This window comes from Bos grunniens, chromosome 13 (assembly GCF_055505025.1).
Source record: "Bos grunniens cultivar Pamir isolate PY7600 chromosome 13, Bosgru_T2T1.0, whole genome shotgun sequence".
NCBI classification, from domain to species: Eukaryota; Metazoa; Chordata; class Mammalia; order Artiodactyla; family Bovidae; genus Bos; species Bos grunniens.
Window position 1 is genome coordinate 51,956,916 of NC_141177.1, and position 22,519 is coordinate 51,979,434.

A 22,519-nucleotide genomic window follows, 5' to 3' on the forward strand; every position below is an offset into this window, starting at 1 on the left:
TATAAGTCAGCATTAATGATGAGGAAAAGAGCAGTTAACTGCCAGATGAGCACAGTGATTTGGTCATAGTCATTGTAGGTATGGCGAGACTATGTGGTACCTCTTTAATACCTACTGAAGATAAAATATTTATTTCTGACCCAAATTACTCTGAATTACTTAAATTAATCGGCATTCAGGAATATCTTCCTAACATTGATTAATCAAAGTCAATTTTCATAATAAATATTCAAGTCCTAAATTACTTAATTGTAAAATTTTAAAGGTAGGCAAGAATGCATCTGTGAATTTTGCATTTCTCAAAATTGATACGTACATTTAATAATACATACAATTAATGAAATAGCTTTTTTAAAGCTATGTTCCAATTCAGTTTCTTCTTATAAGGTATTTATTTGACTATATTTCAGGGAATTATATTTTAGATAAAATCTTGATTAGTCTATCTTCATTTAGATATTTTTAACAATAGTATTTTTAATTAAGTAATAATGGTAATGACAACCAACCAAATGTCTTACTAGATTTTGCCATTTAATTCAACAAGCTTATGGTATGTGCAGTAGTATACTGTCTTTTTATAGGTGAACAGCTGAATTGTATTGCCTCTGCTCACAGGATTAGTGCAGATGATGCTAATGTTAGTGAATGCTGTTGCCCATGGCCTGGAAAATCGCACTGCTAACCCTAGAAGCTGTATTCCATGTAAACGTCAGCCCTTTGAACTGCCATTCTGTGCAGTTCAAAGCTCTGTGCAGTCCTGTGTTTTCACTTAAACTTCAGTGGAAATTAATATTTCAAATATTAACCTTATCAAGTGTGCCATGTTTATGGGGGAAAGGGTTATAATATGTCATCTCCATCCTGAGCTAGGATGAGATGCGTAGCTCCATCTGAGCTACGCAAGGGTGTGGCCTTTTTGACTGCCATGAGTGGGAGGCTCAGAGCAGAGTGCAGCCCCAGCACTGTGATGCCTCAGATGTCCCTGCAATGGGACATCTTCCCTATGATACCATTCTCGCTCTATATCAGCCCAGATCCAGCTGCTAATGGCCGCAGAGTCTGATTCTGCAACACAATCATCATTTGGAACTCTGAGGGGAAAGGGACTCAATGAGAAGAAACCAAGGTTTCTGAGGAATCTGTTCAAGTCCACTCTCCTCTCCCATTTGAACCTCAGATCCACTGATGATTTTGGTCCTGCTGTCAGGCATGAGGAGCTGATAAGTAATGTCAAGTAATTTAAGACTTTGAAGTTAATAGATGACAAGGTCTTAAATCCTAATCCCCTGTTATTATAATTTATGCCCAACCTAGTCTTCCTTTCTGCTTGGTTCTTGATCATATTGAATGTTACTTATAAGATTTAATTTCTTAAAAAAAAAAAAAGGATCTAATTGCTGAACCAGATACCACATTTTCACATGACCTGTTTTGACCTAGTTAGTCTAACCAAGTTGCAACACCTTTGTGTAGATTCAAGCCCTCACCTTTATTGTCTCCCGTGTACATTGAACAAGATCGTCCTGATCTTACCTACTATCTTGGTCTACTTGGATGTGATTAGTTTTCAGTGCCATCAACTCTTATGTTGCCACCCTGCCCAACCAGCTCATCCCTCTGAACTTCTTTTGTCTCCCTTGGGGCAGAGCGAAAGGTGTCACCAGCCAATTTTGTGTGTGTGTGTGTGTGTGTGTGTGTTTCCTAAACAAGTTGATTTTAAGAGGATAATTATTTTTAATTCTTCATTAACTTCTTATTCTTCTTTGCTTCATGTAAGTCATTTGGGCATATTATTTTTTTATAAGTACTACATTTACTAGACAGACAAAGCTTTTTTTGTTTTAATTAAATGAATAAATATGTTTTGTTCTTTATAGCAACAGAGATGATCATATTTTTTGTGAGGACCAACTAATTGTAGTTCTCTGTCTTGCCTTTTTAAAAGTGACTTGATATCTTTATGTACAATTCTTGAACTTATTTTCTTATCCCTTTCAGAATTGGCCTGCAAGGTGATGTGACTGATCCAAGGACAAATAGCTTCTTATATATTCTAGACATTCTCCCAAGGTAAAAACTTAGGTTCCTGTACAAGCTTACCATAGGTGTAAAACTTTGCATCTGGAAGAATGTGATGTTTATCATTTTATAGAAATTAGCAGCTTCTACGGATACTATACATGCCATTTATTTTCTGTCATGACTGATAGAGTGACTGAAAATGTTTGTTGATTCTACAGTGCTGCTAAAGTGAGTGACAGGGTGTTACAGCCTAATAGCTGAATTGTATTGCCTCTGCTCACAGGATTAGTGCAGATGATGCTAATGTTAGTGAATGCTATTGCCCATGGCCTGGAAAATCGCACTGCTAACCCTAAAAGCTGTATTCCACATAAACGTCAGCCCTTTGAACTGCCATTCTGTGCAGTTCAAAGCTCTGTGCAGTCCTGTGTTTTCACTTAAACTTCAGTGGAAATTAATATTTCAAATATTAACCTTATCAAGTGTGCTATGTTTATGGGGGAAAGGGTTAAAATATGTCATCTCCATCCTTTGTAAAATTCTTTTCTAAAATCAGTTTGAACAGTTACCTCGTATTTCTCACAAGTAAGGATTTTCTTTGCTTCTTACTTCTTAGTATTGAGATGTTTGGAATTCTGTTTGGTTTTTTTGTTTGTTTGTTTTTGTTTTAGATTACAAAAATTACCGAAGTATATTCTTTTAGAAAACGTTAAAGGTTTTGAAATGTCTTCTACAAGGTAAGAAATGTATTTCTCTTGTGTTCATCTTAGAGTAGGTGTTTTATATAATAAGAGCTGTTGTGAAATAAAGGTCTGAAAAATAAAGGTGTACATTCCGACATTTAAGATATGTTATGTAGTTTATCATTAATGTAGTTTTCCAATAGTAATGTGAAGTATCACAAGGTTAGGGTCAGCTGATTCTCTCACGTTTTGATATGTTTGAATTTTTCCAGAATGAGTAATACGAATTGTATTTCTCAGTTTTAGCTGCTTAAGTGGTGTCCATTTCATTAGAATTAGAAATGTTTTCAGTAAGAATTGGTCCTCTCATAGGCATTTTCTGTCCTGTTGGACTGAAGAAGCAAGCCCTGTGTCAGGGCCCTTTCAGGTGGCTGCCCCACGGGAGAGAATGCAGCCGACTGAGTCCTCGATTCACCTGCTGTCTGTGACAGTGTTGCCCTGTCTGATGGGCGACAAAGCTCCATTCCAATAACGAATTTACCATCAGTGGATTAGCAATTTTTTATTTATAATACAGATTATCTCTTTTTTTGAGAAATGTAATTTCTCAAATATTAGGCTTAAGACCCAGGATTTTTCTCTTTCTAAACAAGTTGAATGGAGGTATAGTTTTCACATAAAATGAAGTTTTATGTGTAATATTTTATATAAGAACTGCATTTTGAACTATAGAGTGAAAGCCTTTTTTCTTACCCTTTGTCTTTTCAGAGATCTGTTAATACAAACAATAGAAAATTGTGGTTTTCAGTATCAAGAATTTCTACTGTCTCCAACCTCTGTAAGTACCACAATTATAAACTTAAATAAATTTTCCCAAAGGGAACTTGATTCAATAAAAAAATGGATCCATTTTGAATAATATTATAGGCAAATCTTAAAATTAGTTCAGACATGGTTCCTTCTATATCTGAATTTTATAGCTATATGTGAATTTTATTTTTTTATGATTACTGTACTATCAATAATGAATGTAAGAAAATCTATGTATCTTCTTACCTGGGAAATATAAAGTGAAAGTGACTCGTAGACATATGATTCATCTGATTCCATCTTTATTTCGTTCAAATAAAGGTACAAAGTGACAGTTGAAAAGGTTCAAGAATTTGCTGCAGGGAAGTCTTGCGCAAATTGATAATGGAATTTTGTCTGGCAGAAACTAATGTAGACCTGATGTAAACTAATGTACAGTGTATGAGGTTTTTTTTTTTTCCCACTATATGCTAACAGTTAGTATAGATCACTTTAATTTCCCATAGCAACTACCTGTTCTGCTTCACTTTCAGCTTGGCATTCCAAATTCAAGATTACGGTACTTCCTTATTGCAAAGCTTCAGCCAGAGCCATTCCCTTTTCAGGCCCCTGGTCAGGTATTATTATTATTGTTGTTCTCATCATCATCATTCATCTGTTGTAAGTAGGTCTCAGGCTGCTTGTTTATTTTCCAACAGTACCGGTGGGGGTTCATGTGTCCTCTCACGCCTGTAGTAAAGAGCATGCATTCAGTCTCTCTTCTAAGCCTTTTGCCCCTCTTTATGTTGTTTAGTTGCTATGTCATGTCTGACTCTTTGCAACTCCTTGGACTGTAGCCTGCCAGAATCCTCTGTCCGTGGGATTTCTCAGGCAGGAACACTGGAGTAGGTTGCCATTTCCTTTTTCAAGAGATCTTCCCAACCCAGGAATTGAACCTGCATCTCTTGTGTCTCCTGCATTTGCAGGGGGATTCTTTATCACAGAGCCACCAGGGAAGCCCTCCCATTCCTAATATGACCACTTTAATTGCTTGAAACAAAACCAGAAGCATTTCTTTCATCATTACAAAAAATAAGTTGAAAGTAAAAAATTACCATTACTGCTGTTATTAATGGTCAGAAGAGAAATTATTGGGGGGGAAATGAACCCCCCAATAATTTCTCTTCCGACCACTGATTCTTTTGCATCCATTATTTTTCTCCCTCAGTAGAAGCCATTGACCACTGTTGATAAAAATTCACATGTCGGTTGCATTTTCTTTGAAATCTATGCTGTTTAGCTTTAACTGATTAAAATATGGTAATGATTAGTACAAGCTAGGATGAAATGCATGATTGCTATGGATAGACTCTCTCATTATGTAGCAATTTTATATGCTTCTGCTGAAAATTGATGTGGATAACAGAGTTTCAGTGGTTCAGTGAAGCTCTCTCTAATCATCACAGGTAAGAACTTAAAAGTCATGTCCTACTAACAGGGGTTCAGTAGTATCGTTTGAATCCCCCTGTAACACAATACCAGTTTTATGCTTCCCTGATGGCTCAGTGGGTAAAGAATCTGCCTGCAATGCAGGAGACACAGAAGACATGGGTTTGATCCCTGGGTCAGGAAAATCCCCTGGAATAGGAAATGGCAACCCACTTTAGTATTCTTGCCTGAAAAATTCCATGGACAGAGAAGCCCAGTGGACTACAGTCCAAAGGGTCACAAAGAGTTGGACAGTACTGAGTGACTACACACATGGATATTGTATTATGGGGCTTCCCAGGTGGCACGAGTGGTAAAGAACCCGCCTGCCAATGGAAGACACGCCTGTATTATATTATACAATTGCAATGTGTCTCCCTTTCAATGTGGATAGTTCCAAAAACAATGTATAAAGTATATTAACCAAGATTTCATCATTAAAAATTCCTGGAACTATTTTATCCTTCTCAAAATAGGACTTTATACAAGGTTACCTGTTTTGTAGGAACAAGTTTTTCCTATGGGGCTCAGGAATAGAAATAACGTTTCAGGGCAAAGAGTGCTTATTTTAACGAAGGGGAATGGTAAGCTTTGATTCAAAACACATTTCTGGAAATGCTCCTGTTGCTTTCTCAACTTCTTTTCCAAATATGATATTGTCGGTATATTCATCCTACTTCCTATTATTTTGTTGAATGGTTTTATTACTAGAGAAAGCAGTAATTTCATGAAATAAATTATCTACAGACTGATGGCCTATCATTATATGATGAAAAACTTGTAGTAGCTTATATAAATTACTAGTAAACCTCAATGTTTATCTTTTTAATGACAGCTCAGTGAAAGCCAAAGAATTTTTTTGCATAATGTTGACTGGATATTATTAACTCATTTTTTATTTTTAAGAAAGCTTTTGACAATTTATATATTTTTATTTAATGCCAGGTACTGATGGAGTTCCCCAAAACTGAATCTGAACATCCCCCTAAATATGCAATAAATGCAGAAAAGAAAACTGAAGAAAAGAAAACTGGACCAAAGATTTGCTTTGATAGCAGCACACAGTGTTCTGGAAAAGAGGCCATTCTTTTTAAGCTTGAAACTGCAGGAGAAATTGACAGGAAACATCAACAGGACAGCGATCTCTCTGTGCAAATGCTAAAAGATTTTCTTGAAGATGACATTGACAAGCATTCATTCTTTTTACCACCAAAGTCATTACTGCGATACGCTCTTTTGTTAGACATTGTTAAACCCACTTCCAGAAGATCCATGTGCTTTACAAAAGGGTAAGTTTTAAAGAGTCTCTACTCACGACATACCCTCTACTTACGACATACCCAAAGTAACCAAGTTTTCATAGCTATTGTCTCTTTTATTTCTTCTGGAAACAAGGAGCATTTTATAGAACGTTTCTGCTAGAATGTGTTTGTTTGGTTTTTTTTTTTCTCCCTTAATTGCCTGCCTTCCTGTTCCAGTAGAATGCACAAGTAAAAATTGCTTCTGGCAGAACATCATGTGCACAGCCCACGAAAGTGCTCATGAAAGGCCAGGCCATTGTTTGGCGACCTTCGAAGGAGCTTAATTACCCACGGTGGAAACATACCCATGGTGAAAACATGGTCTCTGTAGATGGCAAATTGCAAATTTTTTACCACCTTTCTTTTTGTGGTACCTCAAAAATTTCTGTCCACTTTCATAATCAGTGTACAAGAAGAAATTAAACTTTAATATCAAGAAATAAGACTGAATAATCTGGAGCACATTAGAGCACTTTAAATTTTCTTTAGTTTTTGGGTAAGTAGTTATATTCTCATGGTTCAAATTTCAAAAGGAACTGAGATTGTAAGACTCCTTTCGTCTCTGCCTCTTGTTCATCCAGTTTCCATCCCTACTGTCTGATCTTCCAGAGGTGTTGTGTACAGGGTATCTAAATATGCATGTATATTTTTACCCCCTTCTTTAAGTAAATTGTAGCATATTATAATCATTATTATGCACCCATTTTTTTGACTGTACAATGTAATTTGGGTATTATTGCCTAAGAATTTTGCTATACTCACGGTATAGGTATATCATAATTTATTTTACTGGACATTTAGGGGATATAGCCTTTGGCTTATTTCCCAAGTGTTAATAAATGTGTTTTTCAGGTTTCTTTTTAAACCTAGAAAGAAGGGGAAATAAGATCTTTGGAGAAGAATTTATAAAAGATCCCTGCCTCTTCTTTGTTAATACCACTCAAACTCATTTGATAGGTAGTTTTATGATTTAAACATTCAAACCTTCTCTCTTTACTTGCTAGCTAGTTGTCTTGACACTCTGCCCCTGAGATAATCATATGAGGCTTATCCTGATTTTCTCATACTCTGCCCTTGTACTTCTAGGGGAATAGGTTTATTGCTTCTTCCATCACCTTAAAAGACTTCAGTCAGCTGTTGTCTGTTTCCAAGTCTGATAGGTTCTCTTTGGGACTCTCATAAAACAGGACTTATCACTTTTGTAACTAAAAAAAAAAAAAAAACCTTGAAATTCTTTTGTAATTATAAAAATGGTATAAAAGAAGCTTTAATGTGAAAATCTATTTTAGTGTAGATAATATAAGCAGACACACACATGATATATAAGGAAACAGCTTTTCTCTGTAGTGTTTTATATTTTTAATATAGTTTTTTAAAACAATAGTCTGACTGTTGCAGGATAAATAGTTAAAACATACGGTGTTACAGTAGGAAGTAGATACATGTTTGATGAGCCTGAGTCTGTCCTGGGCTGGAGAGAATAGGATTTTGGGTTCATGAGAAGAAATGATGGTTCAGGCATCTGAAGAAAAATAGCTGCTATTCATTTTCACCTTCATAACATTTGGTCTAATGTGTCAGGGATGCTAGTACTGAATAGTATTTGGATATAAAAGTTGTAACTAATGCATACTTCCTGTGCATTTAAATGTGATGAACATTTAAAAACTGACATTTTATAAAAATGACAATAATGCATACTGCAAATATTACTTACACAACAAAAAACTTTGTCAAGTTTAGTGTCTGAGAAGTTTAAATATGATCTTAAGTCTTTCACCTAATTTTTTTAATTACAAAGCATATTTATGTGATATTATTCAGAATATTTCAGAAAGATGTAGCTATGTAAAATTGATTCATTCAAGAAATATTTAAGAAATCTATCATTAACAAGCAGATGTTACAAAATACTTGTGTTAATTCTTCAGTTATGGACGCTACATAGAAGGGACAGGATCTGTGTTACAGACAACAGAGGATGTGCAGGTACTGTGCGTGGTTTCAGGACTTAAATATTTTGAAAATATTTTAAAATAAAATTTTATTTACTACTTAAAATTTGAGAATGTTAAAAGAATTTTACATATTCAATTGGAATGAATATGTGTATAATAATTATTTACTATAGAATAAGTGTTTTTCTTGTTGCTAGGTATGGATATATGTACAAGAAGTATTTTATATTTTTACTTTTTTCCCTTACCTTTTGCCCCTCTTTTTATACTCCATTGAGGATAATTTGAAATGCAAAGTACAGTAGTTAATGTTCTCTAAGATTACACACAAATATTAAATCCTTCTTTTGGAGCACATATTATAAAAATGCCTTTTAGGGAAAAATAAATCTATTTTAGCAAGGCTGTTTATTAATACTTCAATTGCAAATTCTTTGAGGTGTCACGGTTGAATACAAGCTTGATGTATTGTAAGTTTTATATACGTCTGAATAGTTCTGCAGTGAAATCACATTATTTTCTTTTATGCTGATTTAAACTCTTTAACTGTTAATAAAATTTACCCATGGTAAAAACTGTATCAGAGGCAAACAAATGTCAGAATTTGAGAAATCATATTTATTAAATATATTTAATCACTTTAAGAAAATGTCTTAATTTGATAAAATTAGTCATAAACCTAAACATTCAAATGACTGTTTGCATTGTAAAACTGACTTACTGGTTGACCAAGTTCCTTTCACTATTTTTCTCTTATATTGTTATTTATTTATTACTTATATTCTTATGAGTGAATTTTTGAGAGACCAAAAATGACAGACACACTGAAAGTATCCTGATCTGTTCAACATCAAGCTTTTGTTTGTTTTCAGAGTTTATCTTACCCTTGAAGAGCCAATTATACAGTTCATTGCACAGACTTTTACCCTGGGCTTCTGTGTGTTGTGGTGGACTATATGTTCATCATTTTTAAACTGCCTCACAGCAGATGATATTATCTTAACAAATTAATTGCATTCTATTAATTATTTATTACTTATTAGTTATCATGGATGTTTTCCTACAGATTGAGAATATCTACAAATCCCTTACCAGTTTGTCACAAGAAGAAAAGATAATGAGATTGTCAATGCTTCAACTTCGATTTTTCACTCCTAAAGAAATAGCAAATCTCCTTGGATTTCCTCCAGAGTTTGGTATGTGGGATACACGCGGACCCCAGCTTTCATTTATTAATGGTCTCTGAACTCATTAGGGACTCCTGTGTGAGTTACGAATAAACCCTTGCCCAGACAGAGGTGGAGAACACTTCCTCTCCTGTTTGTGCCATTTTGACATCTTCTCTCCTGTTTCTGCTTTTGTTCACAACCTGCCATTCCCTTCAGACTCAATTCTCCTCCTTTTACTCTAGTAATATTTCCAGGTGCTTTGCAGGAACAGAAAGGCCAAATCAGCAATTCCTCAACTGTCCCCACAGATGGTTGTTAATAGCATCTTTCAGATGGTTGTTAATAGCATCTTTCTAAAATTTATTTTTTGCTTCTAGGAGTCCTGTTCATATAACCCGACACTAACTGTTGTGAAAGAATGCCTAGAATTGTCTTTTTTAAAAAAAATAAATAAAAGACAATTAAGGAATTTATTTTTGCGTGTGTGTAGTGGGAGGTATGTTATTTGTATTTTTCTCCTAGGAGGTACGTTCTTATCAATTAGACACCTTTTTCCTTCCCTACAAGGTTTAAGTGGAAAAAAGAGAAAGTGGAGAGGTGCTCTAGGGAGGAGCTTTCCTAATGGAAATTAAGGGTGACTTGAGAGCACAAATCCCAGAATTGACACCAAATTAGAGAATCTGAAGATGGAATCTCAAGAACAAAAATGAACATAGGGTTCCAGAGTGAGAAAGACGAAGCCCTGATGCCTTTTGTCATTGAGGAAGGCCAGGGATTGTTGTATTAGGAGACTGGATGCAGTGCCTTTGCCTCTTAGAGCTACTGCCTCTCCCTGACCCTGCTTCCTTAGCACAGGGGCTCTCACTCTGTGGATGCCATTGGTTTCCTAGGCAGAGGGAGGTGAGGGGTGTCCCTCGCACCTAGCTCATGGGAAGGAAGAGACAAATCTCCCTCACATTTCCTCACAAGGAGGAAATGTGTTTTTGATAACTTACTGGGAGCTTGACTACAGAAAAGCCAGGCTTTGCTAAATCTAATCTTGTTGTAATATTATTACAGTACTATTCTTAAAGAACATCATGGGTTAAATAGATCATGTTTTAAAATTTAAATAATGGATTTACACTTGATGTTTGGAATGCATCTTTTTTTTGCATGGAGAACAAACTCCAATAGAATTTGACTACCCTCTTGGTAATTGATTCCCCAAGCAGAGTCACAGCAACCGGGTTTGTTTTGTCCTCTGTGCCTTTTTCTTGGTGATCTCATTCAGTTTGAACTATCCCAGGGAATGTTATTTAAGAAAACATAGACTTCCCTTGTCTTAGTTTATGTCACAAAGTGAATGAGAACATCATCAAACAAAGAAGTGAGAATTGCACTCAGAAATTTATTTCCCAGTCTACTGTCCTGGTTACTTTTTTATCTTTCATTTTTAGGATGAGTCATCAAAGGTACTTTCCATAGTACTATAGAGAGAAAAGAGATTTACTGTCTAATAGCAACTAAGTTCTAAGTTTTAGTTCAGTGTTTATTTTTTCAAGTAGTAGTAGTCACTTTGGTAGTAAGGAAATTTAGCACAGACCCCAGAGACAGACAGACCATGAATTTTAGCTCTACCTAAGCCACTTTCTGCCTTAGTTTATGTGTCTGTAATATGGGGGTGATTGCAGTACCAACTTCATAGGGTTGTTGTAACAGGTAAGTGAATTAACATATGTAACATGTTTGCAAACTATCTGATACCTAATACAAAATTTGTGCTTTTATATTTTAAATGATAGATGTTATAGCCTTTATTTCATAAACACTTTTTCTCAGTATTTAAAGGTATAAATAGGGTAAAATAGGATTTTTCAAAGTTCTGTGAAAATATATAATATGTGCGAGAAAACCTGATTTATTTATGGCTGCCCTGGGTCTTCGGTGCTACACAGACTTTCTTTGGTTGTAGTGAGCAGGGGCTGTGCTCTAGTTGCGGTGTTGCGGTGGGCAGGCTTCTCGTTGTGGTGACTTCTTCTCTTGTTGGGAGCTTGGGCTCTAGGATGCTCAGGCTTCAGTAGTTGTGGCGCATGTGCTCAGTTGCATGTGGAATCTTCCCAGACCAGGAGCCGAACCCATGTCCCCTGCACTGGCAAATTGCTTAACCTTCTTTTAAAATGTGATAGATGTGTGCAGTCAGTTAAGCCCCTATAGTCACCACCGAGTGGGCCTGTCCTTCACGTGGGCCTCTGACATCATTAATCCTGGGTCCAGAACAGGCGTTCTGGGAGCTGCTTGTCCATGGTAGTGATGGCTTTGCGTTGATCCTCCTGCACGTGTTGTCCTATTTCTCTTTGTGGCCATTGGCCTGCATTTATGAGATAGCAGGCTTTGGAGGAGACAGACACTAACCTTCACTTACTGAATAATTGCTGCTATCTTGACCTTCTTAATTCTAGGTTTCTTTGTTTTGGAGAGGATTATTATTTTTAATGTACCTAAGTTTTTTTAAAAGTCACCTTTTAGCTTTAAAAAACTCAAAATGCATTAAAGATCTAAACGCAAGACCAGAAACTATAAAATTCCTAGAGGAGAACATAGGCAAAACACTCTCTGACATACATCACGGCAGGATCCTCTATGACCCACCTCCCAGAATATTGGAAATAAAAGCAAAAATAAACAAATGGGACCTAATTAACCTTAAAAGCTTCTGCACATCAAAGGAAACTATTAGCAAGGTGAAAAGACAGCGTTCAGAATGGGAGAAAATAATAACAAATGAAGCAACTGACAAGCAACTAATCTCAAAAATATACAGGCAACTCCTACAGCTCAACTCCAGAAAAATAAATGACCCAATCAAAAAATGGGCCAAAGAACTAAATAGACATTTCTCCAAAGAAGACATACAGAGGGCTAACAAACACATGAAAAGATGCTCAACATCACTCATTATCAGAGAAATGCAAATCAAAACCACCATGAGGTACCATTTCACACCAGTCAGAATGGCTGTGATCCAAAAGTCTACAAGCAATAAATGCTGGAGAGGGTGTGGAGAAAAGGGAACCCTCTTACACTGTTGGTGGGAATGCAAACTAGTACAGCCACTATGGAGAACAGTGTGGAGATTCCTTACAAAACTGGAAATAGAACTGCCTTATGATCCAGCAATCCCACTGCTGGGCATACACACTGAGGAAACCAGAAGGGAAAGAGACATGTGTACACCAATGTTCATTGCAGCACTGTTTATAATAGCCAGGACATGGAAGCAACCTAGATGTCCATCAGCAGATGAGTGGATAAGAAAGCTGTGGTACATATACACAATGGAGTATTACTCAGCCATTAAAAAGAATACATTTGAATCAGTTCTAATGAGGTGGATGAAACTGGAGCCTATTATACAGAGTGAAGTAAGCCAGAAGGAAAAACACTAATACAGTATACTAACGCATATCTATGGAATTTAGAAAGATGGTAACAATAACCCCGTGTACAAGACAGCAAAAGAGACACTGATGTATAGAACAGTCTTATGGACTCTGTGGGAGAGGGAGAGGGTGGGAAGATTTGGGAGAATGACATTGAAACATGTAAAATATCATGTAAGAAACGAGTTGCCAGTCCAGGTTTGATGCACGATACTGGATGCTTGGGGCTAGTGCACTGGGACGACCCAGAGGGATGATGGTATGGGGAGGGAGGAGGGAGGAGGGTTCAGGATGGGGAACACATGTATACCTGTGGTGGATTCATTTTGATATTTGGCAAAACTAATACAATTATGTAAAGTTTTAAAATTAAAAAAAATTATAAAAAAAAAATAAAATAAAAAATTATGTAATTTTTTCCATAAACAAATTTAGATTTTAGTTCCTATATATGAAATACATACATGTATACATTGCATGTGTATATATGTATGCATTATATATATAGAATTTTTTTAAATATTTATTTTAATTAGAGGATGATTACTTTACAATACTGTGATGGCTTTTGCCATACATCATTATGAATCAGCTGTAGATATACATGTTTTCCCTCCGTTTACAAATCTTGCTTGTTTTCAGATGTGTCTTCCTCACTGATACAATCTTGATATCACAAAGGACCATCCCTGGGATAGTCTTAAAGTTTGTTTGTAGGTATATTTCTACCTCTGGCTACTTTGAAGTAAATAACTTCTGAGATGACTAATGTTCTTGACTGAGACATTATCTTTATGATAGGAATTATATGACTGGGCACCACTGCAACTATAGTTTTATTATGGTAATCACTCGTATTTTATTGCAGGTAATGTAATGTCTAGTGTTGATGAAGCAACTTTATCAAGTTTTGAAGTTTTTAAAAAATAAATTTATGTATTTATTTTTGGCTGAGCTGGGTCTTTGTTGCTGTACTGGCTTGTCTTTAGTTTCGACAAGCAGGGGCTACTCTAGTTGCAGTGCGCAGGCTTCTCATTGCGGTGGCTTCTCTTGTGGGGAGCACCAGCTCTAGGGTGTGAGGGCTTCAGTAGCTGCAGCTCCTGGGCTCTAGAGCACAGGCTCAATAGTTGCACACGCAGCATGTGGAATCTTCCCGGATCAGGGGTTAAACGCTTGTCTCCTGCATTGGCAGGTGGATTCTTTACCACTGAGCCACCGGGAAAGCCCAATTTTTGCTTTTGTAATGCTCTTTAATTACTTCCTTTATTAACTGATTGCTTTTTTTAATTGCTATGTCAAAGGGTTCTGAATGTGAAGTTCTGGGATTGTAACTAAGATTCTAGTGTCCACTCTCATGCTTGGACAGTCTCTGATGGTGGTATGTGCAAGGTTTTGTTCCAGCAAATATAGTATCTGCAGAAGATTTCACTTTGAAAAAGGATGTAGCAAAAAGAACTTCAGTATGAGAATTTCAGTTTGTATAAGCAGAATATAAAGGACTTCTATCCAGAATATATTGCTAGAAAGAGGTCTCATGACTCAACAATAAAAAGAAAAATAATCCAGTTTAAAAGTGGGCAAAAGATTTCAATAGACAGTTCTCCAAAGAAAATAGATACATGGTCAATAAGCCCATGAAAAGATGTTCAACATCATTAGATATTAGGGAAACGTAAATCAAAACCACAGTATGATACCACTTCACAAAAAGACAAATAATAACAGTGTTGACAAGTTGTGGAGAAATCAGATCCCTGTACAGTGCTGGTGGGAATATAAAGTGGTACAACTGCCTTAGAAAGCATCCTGGCAGTTCCTTGGATGTTAGACATAGAGTTACGGTTTGACCCTGCAGTTTCCCTTGTGGCTTAGCTGGTAAAGAATCCGCCTGCAATGCGGGAGACCTGGGTTAGGAAGACCCCTGGAGAAGGGAAGGGCTACCCACTCCAGTATTCTGGCCTGCAGAATTCCATGGACTGTATAATCCATGGGGTCGCAAAGAGTCGGTCAGACACGACTGAGCGACTTTCACTTTGACTTTGCCACAGTCTCACCCCTAGGTATATATCTAAGAAAATTGAAAAAAAACTTGCACGTGCATACATATGTCCATGTCCATAACAGCAATGTTTATAATAATAAAAAAGTAGGGAAAAATCCAAATACCTGTCAATGAATGGATGGATAAAATAAATATGGTATATCCATATGATAGAATATTATTCAGACATGGAGAGGAATGAACTATTGGTACACATGTTATAACATGAATAAACCTTGGATCAGCTGATTTTTACTGATAATGCTTGAAGTTTGAGTTGTACTATATTTTATAGTTGTATACAATACACATAATATTGTTAATACATAATGTTATTAATAAGTACTAAGATAAATATTAAACATAGAATACTTGGCTTTTTTTTAATATTTTTTTTACCACACCAGATGGCATGCTGGATCTTATTAACAGTTTCCCCAACCAGGGACCACTATGCCTTTGGTCCCTGTAGTTTGATATATCCACTAAAGAATATATCCTTTTGTCTCTGAAAGTTAATATTTCAAATGATTGTATTGTAAATCATTATCTCTCTTTTCTAGGATTTCCTGAGATGACAACTGTCAAACAGCGTTACCGTCTACTTGGAAATAGTCTCAACGTGCATGTTGTAGCTAAACTAATCAAAATCCTATGTGACTAATTTTTTAAATAACTCTGAAAGAGGGTCACAGTTTTCTGTCATATCCATATAGTAACTTTGAAATTCTTTTTTGAATTAATTTTGACAAAATTTGACTAAATTATCTTTCTCTTTAATAAGAAGTTTGGGTTGGTCAGGAAATGCCATTTTGTTTCCTTAAATTTATATTACTGTGTTTTGTAAGGTGAAACTTATGCTTCAGGAGAATATATTTTCATATGAAAGTAGTAAATATATATGTTAAACATTTCCTTTTATAATATTATGGTATAGACAAGTTTAGAAACATTAGAATTTTAATGTCTACATGAATATTTTATAAAGTATTATAAAATAGTACATAAACTTGAGATACTATATATTTGTGTATGTTAATTAAAGTTGCTTTCAGTTCAGTCGCTCAGTCATATCTGACTCTTTGCAACCCCATGGACTGCAGTACTCCAGGCTTCCCTGTCCACCACCAACTCCTGGAGCTTTCTCAGACTCATATCCATTGAGTTGGTGATGCCATCCAATCATCTCATCCTTTGTCGTCTCCTTCTGCTCCCACCTTCAATCTTTTCCAGCATCAGGGTCTTTTCTAGTGAGTTCTTTACATCAGGTGGCCAAAGTATTGGAGTTTCAGTTTCAGCATCAGTCCTTCCAATGCATATTTAGGACTGATTTCCTTTAGGATTGACTGGTTGGATCTCCTTGCAGTCCAAGGGACTCTCAAGAGTCTTCTCCAACACCACAGTTCAAAAGCATCATTCTTCGGCGCTCAGCTTTCTTCACGGTCCAGCTCTCACATCCATACGTGACTACTGGAAAAACCAGAGCTTTGACTAGATGGACCTTTGTTGGCAAAGTAATATCTCTATGTTTTAATATGCTGTCTAGGTTGATCGTAGCTTTTCTCCCAAGGAGCAAGTGTCTTTTAATTCCCTGGCTGCAGTCACCATCTGCAGTGATTTTGGAACCCAAGATAATAAAGTTTGTCACTGTTTCCATTGTTTCCCTATCAATTTGCCATGAAGTAATGAGACTGGATGCCATGATCTTGGTTTTCTGAATGTTGAGTTTTAAGCCAAATTTTTCACTCTCCTCTTTCACTTTCATCAAGAGGCTGTTTAATTCTTCTTTGCTTGCTTTAAGAATCTTATCATTTTATTTTAAGATGATTCATCCTATTTCTAAAATGATGATTCTAGCCTGTTTAAAATATTGAATAATTTTACTTAATTTCAGTTTTTTAAACATTATTTTATATAAACAAATGTGTAAAATATTTTAGAATAAATTATCATCACTCACCTTTTGCAGCAGTCTGAAGAAAATGTCAGAAGTAATAATCCTAGGTTATTGATTACCTTTCCATCAGTATGCCATACTGATGAAAAATTTAGGTACACGTTATCTAATTATCTTTAATTCTGCTTCCTTCTGAAAGACAAAATCCACCGTCCCTTCTTCATTTGTACATACTTACCTTTAGTTTGCTATTTTCAGAGCTTGCTTTTGCCTTTTATGTGCATTTTACCACAATTAAAAAAGGCATAACTTTTAACTTTCTCTGTCTCTCCCTTTCCATTCTTGGATTTAGGGCTCTAATCCGACTAAATCTTGCGTCATAAATTCTGTGATTTTGGTTTTAGTAATAAAAGCAAGTGACAGGTAGAAGAGAAATGAAAAGAAATAAGACGAGATATTTATTCTCAAAAAACAATCATCCGGATGTGGAAAAATTGAAACCCTCTGTATTACTGATGGGAATGTAAGGTAGTGCAGCCTCTATAGAGGGTGACAATTCCTTTAAAAAATTAAACATAAAATTACCCATATAATAAAGCTATTCCACTTCTAGGTATATACCCAAAAGAATTGAAAGCTGGCACTCAAATATTTCTATGCCAGTGTTCATTGTGGCCTTATTCATGATATTCAGCTATAAACAGGAAGGAAATTCCGATACATTACGTCATGGATGAACCTTGAAGACGTTTTATTCAGTGAAATAAACCAGACACAAAAGGACAAAGTCTGTATAATTTCACTTGTATGAGGTATGTGCAAGAATCAAGTTCACAGAGATGTCGTTATCAGGGCTCAGGGGACCAGAGGAATGGGCGTTAGTGTTTAATGGATGTGGAGGCTCTGGGAGGCAGAGTGTTCTGGAGATGGAGAATGGCACAACAGTATGAGTGAACAACAGTATGAACGTACTTAATGCCACTGACTTGAATTCTTGAGAATTGTTTAAATGGCAAATTTTATGTGCGTTTTCCCACCCCAGTGTTCTAGCCTGGAGAATTCCACGCACTGTATAGTCCCCGGGGTTGCAAAGAGCCAGACACGACTGAGCGACTTTAACTTTCACGTGCATTTTACCACAGTAAAAAAGGCATTCCCCATATCCATTTTTCCAGAGGAACTCATAGATAAATATGGGTCTAAGGAAACTGTAGGCCAGTGCATGTTTATGTCAACTGTCACTGTCTACATTTTGTGTATGTGTTTAAAGATAAAGCTCAGTACAGATCTCATAAACAACAGTATGCATATCTGAAACCACTTTGGCACACTTTCACTAGGCTTTGCTCACTGATACAAAGATCCTTACCGATAAGAAGGTTCAGAGTTTTACTGTGATTATGCTGTAATTATAGTGTTCTTTGCCCCATTGTGCAATGGTGCACAATCTGTGTTAAGTTACAGTGTACCAGGTATAAACACATAAAGGCTCTGTGCAGACTTGTGCTTATAAACTACGAGATAAAACATAGCTTTGTGAAAAAATCTTGGCATACGTCCATGGGCAGATGATGATTTTTGCCTTTAAGTTAGAACTGAAAGTACAGTTCAGTTCAGTTCAGTCGCTCAGTCGTGTCCGACTCTTTGTGACCCCATGAATCGCAGCACGCCAGGCCTCCCTGTCCATTACCAACTCCCAGAGTTCACTCAAACTCATGTCCGTCGAGTCGGTGATGCCATCCAGCCATCTCATCCTCTGTTGTCCCCTTCTCCTCCTGCCCTCAATCCCTCCCAGCATCAGAGTCTTTTCCAATGAGTCAGCTCTTCGCATGAGGTGGCCAAAGTACTGGAGTTTCAGCTTTAGCATCATTCCTTCCAAAGAACACCCAGGACTGATCTCCTTTAGAATGGACTGGTTGGATCTCCTTGCAGTCCAAGGGACTCTCAAGAGTCTTCTCCAACACCACAGTTCAAAAGCATCAATTCTTCACTGCTCAGCCTTCTTTATGGTTCAACTCACATCATACATGACTACTGGAAAAACCATAGCCTTGACTAGACGGACCTTTGCTGGCAAAGTAATGTCTCTGCTTTTGAATATGCTATCTAGGTTGGTCATAACTTTCCTTCCAAGGGACTAAGCGTCTTTTAATTTCATGGCTGCGATCACCATCTGCAGTGATTTGGGAGCCCAAAAAAATAAAGTCTGACACTGTTTCCACTGTTTCCCCATCTGTTTCCCATGAAGTGATGGGACCGGATGCCATGATCTTCGTTTTCTGAATGTTGAGCTTTAAGCCAACTTTTTCACTCTCCTCTTTCACTTTCATCAAGAGGCTTTTTAAGTCCTCTTCACTTTCTGCCATAAGGGTGGTGTCATCTGCATATCTGAAGTTATTGATATTTCTCCCGGCAATCTTGATTCCAGCTTGTGCTTCTTCCAGCCCAGCGTTTCTCATGATGTACTCTGCATAGAAGTTAAATAAGTAGGGTGAAAATATACAGCCTTGACGTACTCCTTATGCTATTTGGAACCAGTCTGTTGTTCCATGTCCAGTTCTAACTGTTGCTTGCTGACCTGCATATAGGTTTCTCAAGAGGCCAGTCAGGTGGTCTGGTATTCCCATCTCTTTCAGAATTTTTCCACAGTTTATTGTGATCCACACAGTCAAAGGCTTTGGCATAGTCAATAAAGCAGAAATAGATGCTTTTCTGGAACTCTCTTGCTTTTTCCATGATCCAGCAGATGTTGGTATGCACAAAACTCATAAAAATTGAAAGTGCTACTCTCTCAGTCAAGTTCAACTCTTTGCAATCCCGTAGCCTCTGTCCATGGAATTTTGCAGGCAGGAATACTGGAGTGGATAGCCATTCCCTTCTCCAGGGGATCTTCCCAATCCCAGGGATCAAACCCGGGTCTTCTGCATTGCAGACAGATTCTTTACAGTCTGAGCCACTGGTGAGTATCATCATTTACTAGTATCTATTTACTATACTATCATTTAGTTAGCATATACACACATGCATAATTCAGAATTTGTCATTTTATTGAATGCCCACTATATGTTATTGATAATAAATATGCATAAAGTCTGCCTTGGAAATTCTGATATTCAGACTTACTGTAAACTTATTCAATATTTTGGAAAATATAGGCTCTCCTTTTAAAAAGAACTGGATGTAATTAAATCTCTGCCATTTCTAACAGGAAATGGATTTTTTGTTTTCCCTTTTACATCATGCATGCTCTTTTAAATGACTATTTATTTACCTGCCTCAATTTTTTAGTAAGTTCTCCACACTCAAATATAGTGCATGGGATAAATAAATCAATATAAACAGAATGAATCATATTGGAAAGTGACTTTGAAGAGGAGTTAGGTACTCATAGGAGAAAGAGCTTGAGAATCCTTACTGGCAGATAGTAGAGCCAGATGATGGCTGGTACTGAGGGATCAGCTGACTCTCTTCAGGTTCAGAAGCCCCTGGACATTGTGTTCTGGCTATTAAATCAGACCTGCACAGGAGGCACTGCCTTGTGCCTTGAAAGCGAGTGGATACCTCTGACTACCAGCCAGTTTACTTTCCCCTCATAGACAGAGTCTTTTAAAGAGACAAAACCAGTAGTTGAAATTGTGAAAGTTGAGAGACTACTTCTCACTTCTTTTTTTTTTTTTAGATACTGGGTAGGATTCCTTACCCTAAAATGACAGTCTGTCTTTTGTTCCAACCTCAAACTAGTTGGGGTCAGCAGTTATTAAACTGGAGGTTTGAGGGTAGAGGAATGACGCTAAAGACAAATGAAACTGGTTTGATTCTAGCTCTCACAATCCAGAATAAAGTAGCAGCTGCCGTTTGAGCCAACCTCAACCATGTACTGAAGGATGCCTTCTGCAGGCCAGCTGCCTCATCTGCCTACAAACTAAAGTGGGTCTTGTTGCTTTTTTTTGTTTGTTTGTTTTGATAACTTTATCATTTAAAATCAAAAGTTAAAATTAACAGCTTCCCAGATAAGCCAAGATAACACAATAAGAATCTCTCTTTAAGCCCATATTGACAGCAAAAGAATATTTTCCTGAGTTATATTATTGAAAAGAAGGGTAACTTTTCATACTTTTGTTTTCAGCTTAAATCTATGATTATTTGAGGCCAACAATTGCAAACTATCTTACTAATAGCTTTGACCCTTCAGCTTTCAACAGTTCTCTTACAGCCTGTGATCAAACTAGTTTATCAAGACAGCCTTTGAACCTCCTTGTACTGGAGTCTCTGCTCAGCTTCTGATGTCAAAATGTGCTGCATACACCTGTCAGTCACCTTCTTAGCATGCATCTTTTTTGACCCACCTCTATTCTGACTGTCTCTTTCTCCTTTCATTATACTCACCAGGATGCCTACTTACGCCTATAATGTTTCACTTGGCAAAGTTTCTTTGCCTGTTTTATTAAAGAACAGTAAGAAACCTACCTTCTTCAACTTTAAATTATACTGGTCACTCTTTCTGCACCATTTTTCCTCTCCTGTTATTATTTCACCTTGCTACTAAAGGTTTAAACTTCGTGTTTGTTTGTTTGTTTGTTTTTAATCCATTTTTCTAACCTACCTCCTTGACTTCTAAGGATATTTTACACTAAGATACTCATATTCTTCAAAATCTTAAACAGCTTTGATTCAAACTATTTTGTCCTGATTTTTGAGTTTATTCCTTTTTAAATGTACTTGTTCAATAAATATGGACACATGCAAAGAACTTTTTTGGCTTATTTCTCATGTTCTCAAATTTGTTATATATTTACTGTAGGTTCTGAGTCTTACTTTCAGTTATATCCAACACTTATAACTCTCCCTCAGCTATACCGTATTTGATTCTGATTGCTTCCAAAATCTTATTTTTTACAAATCTGAATTTAGATAGAAATGTTCACACACCCAAGGAAAGATAGGAAGTTACTTTTCTCATAGAACTCTTCTTTGTAGCCCTAGAATGTTCTCATTTATTTGCTTGTACATACTATGGTTTCATTGTTTACTTCAATTATTTGCTCTATATTTTATTTTGTTTGTATATTTGTTCATATCAGGGCAGACTTAAATTGTAACAGTCTAAATATGGAGCATGTTTATTTAGCCAAGTTGGCTCTATAATCGGATGAGATCACCTGAAGAGTCTAAAGAGAGGAGAGAGGTTTGGAGCTGAACTCGTATCTGTTTCCAAAGATACAGTCTTCAGATCTCTCTACCCAGCACTGTCCAAGTCATTTTTCACAAGAGATCTCACCCTTTCACCTTTTTTGTCCATAACACCCAGAAAATATACTTTTTACTGAAATAATTGCTATTTTATTTACTTAGGAAATGAACACAAGTACAGTTAAATTTTACACACATATGAAAGAATTGAAAATACATAATGGAAAGTGATACTTCTTGTGAAACAGATGTAAGGTGAGTTTGCTGCTTAAGAGGTCATCCCTATGGATGAATAGACAATAAGCTGGATAGTTGCTATGATTTGAATTGGTTCAAAATGAAAAAATATTCCATGATTTAGAGAATGTAAACTTCCAGGAGAATGAGGATTTAATTTTCCCTTACTGCTACCTTCCCAGTGACTGTGACAGTACCTGGCACAACTCAATAAATTTGTAAATGAGTGAATATAGTCACCATACTGGGTTGATATAGAAAATGCCTAAGGCTATCATACTGTGGAATTTAAAGTGTCTTTAGGCAATGGCAGCCCACT

The 22,519-nt window shown here is 36.5% G+C and overlaps 1 protein-coding gene across 14 annotated transcripts in view; it reads left to right on the forward strand.

Moving 5' to 3' along the window:
• The window catches only part of TRDMT1 (tRNA aspartic acid methyltransferase 1), a 52,749-nt gene extending 36,221 nt beyond the window's left edge, over window positions 1-16,528 (forward strand). For 6 of the 14 annotated variants that reach the window (XM_086334172.1, XM_086334170.1, XM_086334174.1 and 3 more), the window contains 8 exons: window positions 2,002-2,073; window positions 2,697-2,762; window positions 3,477-3,546; window positions 4,052-4,135; window positions 5,931-6,274; window positions 8,218-8,275; window positions 9,311-9,440; window positions 15,440-16,528. In XM_086334172.1, coding sequence (XP_086190298.1) covers window positions 2,002-2,073; window positions 2,697-2,762; window positions 3,477-3,546; window positions 4,052-4,135; window positions 5,931-6,274; window positions 8,218-8,275; window positions 9,311-9,440; window positions 15,440-15,540 — 925 coding nt within the window. In that variant the 3' untranslated portion in view covers window positions 15,541-16,528. Of the gene's footprint in view, window positions 1-2,001; window positions 2,074-2,696; window positions 2,763-3,476; window positions 3,547-4,051; window positions 4,136-5,930; window positions 6,275-8,217; window positions 8,276-9,310; window positions 9,887-13,477; window positions 13,549-15,439 lie in introns of those variants that run through there. The other 8 variants (XR_015139583.1, XR_015139585.1, XR_015139586.1 and 5 more) reach the window with 4 other exon arrangements.
• The last annotated feature ends 5,991 nt before the right edge of the window (window positions 16,529-22,519 follow it).